The 10,357-nt window shown below is 40.4% G+C and overlaps 1 protein-coding gene across 1 annotated transcript in view; it reads left to right on the top strand.

The window, feature by feature from the left end:
- Positions 1–9,941, top strand: part of VSTM4 (V-set and transmembrane domain containing 4) — a 35,209-nt gene extending 25,268 nt beyond the window's left edge. Inside the window, exon 8 of the mRNA XM_074155041.1 lies at positions 9,774–9,941. Coding sequence (XP_074011142.1) covers positions 9,774–9,899 — 126 coding nt within the window. The 3' untranslated portion in view covers positions 9,900–9,941. The remainder of the gene's footprint in view (positions 1–9,773) is intronic.
- The last annotated feature ends 416 nt before the right edge of the window (positions 9,942–10,357 follow it).

The raw sequence follows: 10,357 nt of genomic DNA on the forward strand, positions 1-10,357 counted from the left end.
AAACATTTTCTTGATTTTCAGCACACTTGCCTTCCCATTTTTTTAATTCTCAAAAATTTCTCAGATTTTAAATTTTCAGTCTGCTTTGGGGCAAAATATAGTATCTCTGCAGGATGAAAGACTTTTTTCTTTCCAACAGTAATTATTGCACAGCTGGTGCCTGCACCGGGTCTTTTTTCATTGATGGCACATCGTTACTGTGTAATTGTCACTGCAAAGACAGACTGAAATTGCTGAGTTTCTGGACTTCTCCTGCAGCTTCCCTGCACAACGCAAGGAAGGTACCACACTGGGGCACTGGGAGAATATTCTAGAAAACCTAAGCAAACAAGCTAGAGTATAAGGGAACATTACAAAATAATTCCAGCGTTTGGGGAAATTTTTTGTAATAATCTAAATACCAGGAAAATTATTTCCAGAGGACATGTGCTTCTAGTTTCTTGAAAGATGTTTATAATAAGCTGGAGAATTTCTTTTGTTGTTAACATGCTAGAGTGGGTTGCAGTATAATTTTACAATAATACAATAACCTGGATAAAATATGGACATAATCTCAATGAAAATTAAAAAAAAAAAAAAAAAAGAGAGAGAGAAAAAGCCTAATATCATGTTCAATTGCACAGCCTTGAGTAAAGCCTTTTAAAAACTCTGCTTAAGTCATATTGCTTTTGCTTTAGCCAGAAGAACAATTCTATGCTCCCCCTGTTGCAGAAGTATTCCCCATCAGTGTCATTCTCTATTAGCGTCAATGAGAAATGTGTACAGATCAAAGGAAATAGAGATGCTGAGATGCAGAAAGGGATGATTTTTATCACAGGCAAGAAGCACGGAGAGTCGTTAGGAAGAAGAAAATCCTAGGGGCCCACAAATTCTGCTCTCTAAGGGCTGTTCTGCTGTAGCCTTAAGTACTTAGCCCTTTGAGTTGGTAGAGATAAATCTTATGCTTCCTCAACCAAATTTTCTGGTAAGCTTTTCATTGCCTCCCAGAGATGAGTTGTCACAGCCCAAGAGTGTAAGTTACAGAACATCATCAAAATGAAGAGGTTTCAGCGTCTTTTCACCAAGGTTTGCACCACCAGGTTTAAGAGCTCCCGTGTGATTCACCGGAGCCAATGAAAGGATGTGAGACTTCAGGTTAGACCAAATCCTGCGGTCTTTCCTTCTGCCAAAATTTCTGTTGACTTCACCGTTTTCACGCTAAATTTTAATGGGAGGAAATTCCTGCGCAGAGAGGACAGGCTGGAGGAAATCTTCCTGATGGCCTCTGCTAAGTCATATAATCGTCCCACTTTGAAATCCACTAAATATATCCCGTATCACAAATGATTCCCTTGGGCCTACTTCTTCAAACACACTGCACATGTGCACACAGTACATAAGAGTTGGCTTCTGCTGTTCCTACACTGAGTAACGTCCTGAATATAATCACAGAATCACAGAATTGCTGAGGTTGGAAGGGACCTTTAAGATTGAGTCCAACCATCAACCTAATTCTGATAAAAACCATCACTAAACCATGTCTCTAAGAACCATGTCTGCCCGTCTTTTAAATCCCTCCGGGGATGGTGACTCCACCACTGCCCTGGGCAGCCCATTCCAAGGCTTAATAACCCTTTCAGTGTAGGAATTTTGTCCTAATATCCATCCTAAACCTCCCCTGGCACAACTTGAGGCCGTTTCCTCTTGTCCCATCACCTGTTCCTTGGGAGAAGAGACCGACCCCCCCTGGCTACACCCTCCTTTCAGGGAGCTGTAGAGAGCAAGAAGGTCTCCCCTCAGCCTCCTTTTCTCCAGGCTGAACACCCCCAGCTCCCTCAGCTGCTCCTCACAAGACTTGTACCCCAGACCCCTCACCAGCTCCGTTGCCCTTCTCTGGACACGCTCCAGCCCCTCAATGTCTTAAATGTCTTTCCTTTGATAACGATGACATAAAAAGCTACATCATCAGGCAGGGCTTATGGGAAAATTTCTGGAAGTAATTTTGTTAACTTTGAGCGAAAGTATAATCTTTTGCGCTCATTCTGCCAGTCTGCCTTCTTCAGGCACCACAGCTTCCCTGCTCCTGCCGTGTCCCCAAAGCACAAGGGTGCTGTTTAGAAAAGGAGCTTTACACAGGTTTGACCCCCCTGGGGAACCGAGAAGGCTGTGACTTGGTCTCATCACCTGCTCGTACTCAGCCAAATCGAGCTTTCAGCATTACGCATTTAGCTAAGTGTTCTACATCGGTGTACGCTCCTGAATCAAGCAGTGCAGATGGGTGCTCCTAAAGCTGCCCAGAAGCTTAAGTTTCCTTCACCTGAAAAATCCTTTTGCCTTTTGAGATTTCGGGAGTGCGTTTCTCATTGTACAACAAACCAGCCAGACCCAGTGTACATCAGAACCAGTGACACTGGAGTCCTTTAGGGAAAGGGGAGGAGATGCACGAGTGAATGATCCGCAGCCTGATTTACCACCTCAGAGCTGTGAAACGGAAAGAGCTGCTTTGGGTTTTTTATCACTGAGGAGTTTGTGCCTTCAGGTCAGGTTTTTGCACAACTAGTAGGATTCCTCATTAGTCTTAACACTTAGGTACCATTGGCCCTTTCCTTGAGAAAGAAAAAGGAAGTGAAATACATCTGTTCAGTAATTCGTGGATTCTGGATCTGGGAACAATCAGGTCTCCCTTCCTCCTGGATGATTTTAAATTAAAAGCTATGCCACCCTCTGTGTTTCCTCCACAATATGTAACAATGGGTGATGATTTAAGTTCCCAATTTCTTAAGGCATTATTGATCTCCACAGACTTCAAGTAACATTGTACATCTGATATACAAAGAAATGGTGAACATTTTTTTTCCTTGACTCCCTGTGATTCTTGAATATTTCCATCCACTCCACATAATTTCTCTCTCTGTGAGATGAATAGTCCTTTTTTTTTTTAAGTCTCTCCTTGGGATGTGAGACGTCCATAAGAACATGAATATCATTTACACGTTCAGGTTGACACTCAGAACACAACTTACTCAAACCTGCTGAGTTATGCCTGCTTCCCCATTCAGATTCCAGGTTGCTGTCTTTACCCCCAAGAAGGAACAGTTTGTATAAATACATCAGATCTCTTGCTGGAATTGTGCCGAGGCTTGTGTATTTATGAAATCCCGTAGCAGATGATTTTTGTGTGATGACACATTTGGAGTAATAAAAGTGTCACCAGAAAACTGAAAACCTTTAATTACTTCCTTGGGCCTTTTTGAAGGATAAGAAGAAATGGGCCTGATTTCCAGAAACGTTGGTTTAGAGTCTAGGAATAACCCTGCAACTATAAAAGGAATAAAGCATTAGCAAAGGTGAGAACGCTCTTCCCCAAAAGCTGTTAAAACAGGCTGGACACACCTCTGCCAGGTATATTTAATTCTGCTAATGAAGAAAGATGGATGGGCACATCCCTTAGAGCCCCTGCCTGCCCTACATTTGTGGGATTCTCTTTCTTTAAAATAAAATAATTCAGTGGGATTAGTAAATGATCTTTGTCCCTGACTTTGTTACCATAACTCCTCTGGGATTCAGCAGTAAAATTTAGATGCAATGCTGAAAGAGGCTTCACAAATTGTTGTAGATACAGTTTCCAGGGAGTCTGGGAAGTATTTTTTAGTTTAGGGAGTAAAAAATAGACATCTTAGTGAAAAGGACCTGTCCTTTTTAACTGGTAGTGACACTAAAAGTCATACTTCCTGCTCCCCATATTTTCCAACGTCATATTTCTCAGCTTTGGTACTGAGAAGACAATGGCTCCCTTGATCTTTCAGTGCTCTTACTGGCCAGCGGTTGCATTTCTAGGGGATAACTCATCTTGCAGATCTCAATTCAGTTCTTCATAAAGGTCTGCAGAAGTAATTTTTGAAGCTCCTCTCTTCCAGGGGAATCTCTGGCTTTCTGCCTGCAATCACTGACATTGGTAAATACCCGGAGCTCTAAAGAGTTAAAAAAAGTAATGTCTTTCTGACTCCTGAGTTAAGCTACTCTCTTGATGAAGGAGCCGTCCCACTGAAGTTCATAGGGTTTGAGCATAAAATGTATCTACAGCCCTGAGGAACACTTGTGATTTCAGCACGAGAAAGACCACACATCCTTGAGAGAGTGGTTTTCCAGTGTATACTGAAAAATAGGACTGTCAAAGGCTAATCCTTTTCTCTCTGAAGCTACAAGGAGTTTTCTCACTGTTAACTTTGCAAAAACCACTTTGCCAGCATGTTCTTTCTGTCCCCGTCCTGGTGGCCCAGGGAAGGGAGTCACAGCCTGTCCACCAAATGCACTGAATCTTCGCTTCAGCACAGTCTTGCCTTCACCTCCATAACTGACCCTCTGGTGATGGCCGAGCTGGCATCCCCTCCCACAGCTTAAAAAAAAAAAAGACGCTTGTGACAAGGAGATATGCAGAGGAAAAGACGGACTAGTCCCTTTTCCTTCAGCCCCATGGAGCATGTGGTTTCCTCCCATCTGGGCATTCATGCAGAGAGAAGCCACAATCTGTCCCTGTGGCCAAAGCCCATCCTGTTGGGCCTGGAGAGTCCTGTCTAGACACTGAGTGTGCTCAGGCGGTGACACAGGATGCTCCTGAGCTGTGCCATCTGGACAGCATCCACATTATTCCTGTGGAGCTCTTTACCGAGTGTGAATACAAAACAGGATGTTTCTCAAATCTGAAAGGGAAAAGGCCAAAGAGCTGATTTTTGCCTTTGCAAGAGAAAAGGAGAGAAGAAATGGTAGTTCCAGCATGTGCTGGCTAAGAAAGAGCTACTTCATGGCACTGGGGCAGAGCTGCTTGCTTTGTCCTGGGGAATGACCTGAAGAGAAGGGCAATTCCTAGAGACTGGATCAAAGAAACTTCACCAGAACCTCTGGATTCTCTATCTTTTCCATTTGCGTTTCCTACAGCATCCCCACAGCATGCACCCAGCAGCACAACATGGCCAGTCCACAGGTGGCAATGTGCCACGTACTGGCCATCAGACCAGCAAACGTACCACCAGTGAGGGTGGGGTTTCATTTTCAAGTGTTGCTGCAGGAAATCCCGGTTACTAAAAATATTACAAAACTCTGACTGGAACTAATAAGCTTATTAAATCCAGAAAACTGAGAAATAAAAATTTGATTTGGTCTATAAACATAATTTTCTTGCCCTGGTCCCACGTTAAAATCATTCTGCATCGTATCCCAAACAAAACCATGCAATCATAGAGACACTGAATTCCAAGGCAAATGTCTGCAGCAATAGTCGCTAAAACATTTCAGATTGAAGTGAACTGGGAAGTGAGCCCTTTTCTGCTTATTTTTGATAGTAAACTAGAATCAGGGGAATTATTATTTTTTTTTTTAAATTAGAAATTCACATTCATTTTGTCATCTTCATGATAACTGGTGTGGTCATGGAACAGTGAGATTTCAGCAATCCGTAAGTGCAAGTTGGCATCAGTTTTTTGCCAGACAAGTTAAATTTATGAGGTTATTATTTGCTTTTCTTCAAACCTAATTATAAATTTGGATAAAAGTGGTCTCAGTTAAAACTTCAAGAACTTTCAGTCTGACAGTCCTCATGGTAAACATCCTTGAGGCTGCCAAGAAACAAAGCGGCTAAGCCTAGAAAGAGCAAAATCGACATTCCTGGTAATTATGACATAAAAAAATCAGAGTAATTTTCATTAAAAACCCAGCCCTTCTACATAATTTCTAATACATTTATATACTGGACAAGCCCAATAAAAACAAAACTATGTATACGCATACTTTAGTTTCTTTTACATATATTCGCATTATAGACTTTGCAGACTGTTTATTAAGAAAAATGTTGCTAGAAGTGAACTCTTTCAAATAGTTGCCCGTGGCAAACTCTTTGACTGGAATAAACTAAAATTAAACTGGAAGAAATCTGGGAGAGGAATTATTTTGTGTTTGCCAGAAGATACACTGGAAAATGATGACTATTCCTAATGTATATTTCTGCAAAGTGTGCGATCCCAAGATGAGAAAACAGATAGAATCATAGAATGGTTTAGGGTGGAAGGGACCTTAAAGATCATCCAGTTCCAACCCCCCTGCCCTGGGCAGGGACACCTCCCACCAGACCAGGTTGCTCAAAGCCCCATCCAGCCTGGCCTTGAACCCCTCCAGGGATGGGGCAGCCACAGCTTCTCTGGGAAAGACAGACAAGAGAAAGACTGTATCTAGAAACGTCACTTTGGAACAGAATTCTATTTGAAGAAATCATTGCAATATTATTTTAGAACAATGATGTAATTTTTCAGGAAAGGCTGTTGTAGCCATAGAAATCCCAATGACCTCTAAGTGAAGAGGCAGGACAGAAAGAGGGGGGCGAATGGCCACTCATTTCATTGTCGTCTTTTCCTATTCTGCCCTGGTATCGGTCCCACTTAAAACATCAGTTATTAAAGTCACGCTATTGTTCCAACAAAGGAGGTGGTGGCAGGACTCCAGGTTTACACTGCCAAAATGCTACCCAATCCAAATGAGAGAGGAAATCGTAGAATTAGTTTTCTTTCCCTGCCTGCTCAAAAAAAAAAAAAAAAAAAAAGGGTTTTGGACAAACAAACCAGCAAGATTAAATTAAACATATGGTTGATAAATGAAGTACAGAAGAGCGTATGGAAAAAACCCCTGGCTACCATAGGTACTTTAAAGTAGTGTTGGCTTCCATGCACTGTTATTACGCATCCTTTGCTGAAAACTGTATACCCTTCACAATTTTGAACCTCCTGTGTGTTTCCTCATATTTTCAATCAAATTATTACATACTAGAAATATGCATAAGGGAAATTATTCTACACATTTTATGGTGTGCTGTTGCTTGTAGCAGTAATTGAAGTACCTTTTCCACTTATGAAAGTACTAATTTTATTTGGTTTTATTGCTTTTCTAGATGCAATTATTTATTTAGTGTGTTTTGGCTTTATTAAATTATGTTTACTATAGGAACATCATAAAAATGTATGAAAGCAACACATCAGCCACTACTGCCCAATGACCTGTTTTGGGGAATCTAGTGTTATTTTTCATATCCAAACATAATAGAATAAAGTAAGAATAAAGAGATAATCTACACTGGAAAACAATGCAATTTTGAGATAATATAATAAAACACCTGGACAATATGATTTCATAAATCTTAGTTCTAAAATTTACATGAGCTGGGCGTTGGGTTGGCTATTTTAGGACATGCGGCACTTTCTAAATGGAAACATAAGATGAAATACAATTAAACAGCAAAGGGGAAAGCACGTACAGATTTAGCTTGCCCGGAGCAACTGATTTCTACAGAACAATGAAAATATTTCTACTTCAAAGGATGCACTGGGTCAGTCTTAGGAAATGTAGGGTTTTACTCTGGCAGTGACCAACGGTGTGTTTGTAAAGTTTTATCAGATTCATTGTTAGGAGGGATTTCACATGTGGTGTATTATTCTGCATTTAGGGTCTCGGGTGACACCCAGTAAAGTTGGCAGCAAAACTCACAATGTTTTAAAATAGAGACCAGGTGTGCTGTCATGGACCAAGAATAACATCTTCAACATTTGCTGCTGTTATTGTGATGTCCAGCCTTAGTTTAGCTCCTATATTTATTTTAGCCTCTGCACTACCTATTGAACAGCACATATAGTTTTGAAATCTCAAAAAGAATTTTTTTATTTCTATCAAAAAAGGCAAAACCAACTTAAGTGCTCACAAACTGCGGCTAATTCTCTCAGGCTAGAAAGAAGAGTGGAATATAAAAGCAGAATTAATTATCAGAGTGTTTGACCAAGAGTTTTTTCTAACTCTTTAAGGCAAAGCCAGGACAGGACAGATGTTTTTCTGGACATTGTGGTTTAGCTCAGTCCCGATACACGAACAACGAAAAGAAAGAACTGATTTTATTTCTGTTACATGCAAGATGAGGCTGGGATCCACAGGAAGTCCTTTTACATCATTACACCAGAGAATTCAACAAAAGGAGGAAATCTGTGTAGTCAATAGTGGAGCATTTGATAGTGAATGATGACCAGAAGCTGAGATGGAACAGGACCACCCAACGCAAGAGGGGGAAGGAGGGAGGGAAAACCATGGGAATAATCAAACACAGAGATGACAATTAGCCCCACAAAAGGCCTTTACTCACATGTACAGACCAACTGACTTCAATGACACCACTTGCAGCAGCTGCACAAAGTATTTCAGGATCAGATCTGCAGAGAAGAAATAAGATTAAATTAACGCTGGAAAAGTGTAAACTGATTCGCCCAGAGGGAAACAACGTGAAATGCAGTGTGAGCAACTCTCAAGGCAAAAGGAGAGGGTTCCAGAGCAGCGCAAAAGACAGGACTCAAGGGAGCACAGGGACTGGTTTCAGAGGATATTGGATGATTATCTTTTTAGCCAGAAGACAATATAACAATTATTCAGACACATTTCAAGGAAAGAGGAATCATTTATGTTAAATCAGAAAGAAAAAAATAACAGTAAATAAAACATAAAGGAAACTCTTGCCATTGGAAAAAAATATTGTCCATGTCTTCACTGTAACATTTAAGTACTGTATGGGAAATCTTGGCTTATGAACTTTGAGTTGGTTTTCAGTTTACAACTGGCAAAGCCTTTCTTGGTCTCGGAGGCACAACCTTTTCTAAAAGGTATAGTCTTGTGACTGCAAAAATTTGCATCGCTGAAATGTTTTTTGTTTTGGTTTAATTGTCCTTTTTAGGCTTAAACTTGAGGACACCCATTACGTTCAGGTAGAACACAGTACCCAAGAAGATAAAAGAACAAATTCTCCAGTTCTTCACTTGCACAGGGCCTTAGCTCTTCAGGGAGCGCAGACTTTAATCATCTACAGATGAAATTAAATCCATTTCAAGTCCTAGGGCCCCACCTGCAATTCAACAGAAACTCTTTTGTTTGTTGCTATATTTTCTGAAGTGAATTTGATCTGAACAACCCAATCCCAACCAACGAGCCAACACACACAAAGGAACACAAGACTTTCCTCCTCTAAGCCACTGCTCTGAGTCTGAAGTCCCCAACAGCTGTAGGCAGCTCTTCTGTCACCCACGTGAAATTTGTTCAGTAGATTTTCTTGATAGTCTCTCTCTTAGCTAAATTTTACAGTTTTAAAACTAAAACTCAACCGGTGTAATACATCAGACAGCGTTGGTGGTATGGCCTTTGTTCCAAACTCTGAACTCATGGCAAAAGTGGTGAAATCCCATTGGAATGCCAGGAAGTCAGTTCTATCCATTTGTGTTGCCTTCTGCATATTTTTAAGGTGTTTTTGTTCTGTTAAGAAACATAACGAGAAGTACTTTGAGTGGCTGTGATTAGAGATTTAACTGGTCCAAGGTTTACAGCTGGGAAGCAAATCTGGCATATGTATTTCAAATTCTGAAGTCTGCAATAACTAAAATTAAATCGGGCAATTTAGGATTAAAGAGACTGAACATTTCACTAACACACATCTTTCAAGCAAATTGTCAAATTTAAATGTTTAGTGTTTGAGAAACAAAGAGAAATTGGTAATGAACCTGAAAATCCTACTATTTCCTGTTTCTAATTTTTAATGTTATTTTTATTTCATCTTCTGTGAATTAACTCCAGTGCAGACTAAACTGATTGACAGTATAGCAGAACTAGAATGTGTGAAAGAAGAAATGTAGTCCATTTAAATATTCTACAGAATATTTAAAGTATCTTTTGCATTCAGTGGTAACGACATTGTAACTGTACTTTTTTTGGTTCTGTTTTTCTAGCCAAAAATTGCAGAGGAGAACTTAACATACGCTGAACTTGAACTTATGAAGCCGATTCAGGAAGCCAAAGGCATTCCCAGTACGACAGTCTACGCACAGATACTCTTTGAGGAGAACAAGCTGTAACAGTTCATGCCTGTATAAATGTCCTTTGTCTGTGTTCTATTTAATTCTTGCTGTGCTGTTTATTTATAAAAATCATACAAATGTCCTTATTTTTTTATTTCCATTCCTGCACTTCTATTTTTCTATGAGACTTTTAAACAAAACATAGTTGAAAGGAATCATAGAAAAGCAGCTGGTCGACAAGTGACGTCCCAGAGACACCCTTCGCAGTGTTCGCCCCCTCCTGTTTTAAATGGACTGAAGTTCCATCTGGGGCATTTTCAATATTAAACATTATTCCTTCTTTGATGCTAATGTGATGAGTCCAGCTGCAAACATCATCATCATCATCTGAGCAAGCCTCAGAAGGACTGGTGGCAGGATCCGTGCACATCAGCCTGCTTCTGAAGGCAAAGGCAAAGACCACTGACCAAGAAATTTGTCAATTTAATGCTGTTTTTCTCATCAGAAACCTATTA

Source organism: Numenius arquata, chromosome 10 (assembly GCF_964106895.1).
Source record: "Numenius arquata chromosome 10, bNumArq3.hap1.1, whole genome shotgun sequence".
Lineage (NCBI taxonomy): Eukaryota > Metazoa > Chordata > Aves > Charadriiformes > Scolopacidae > Numenius > Numenius arquata.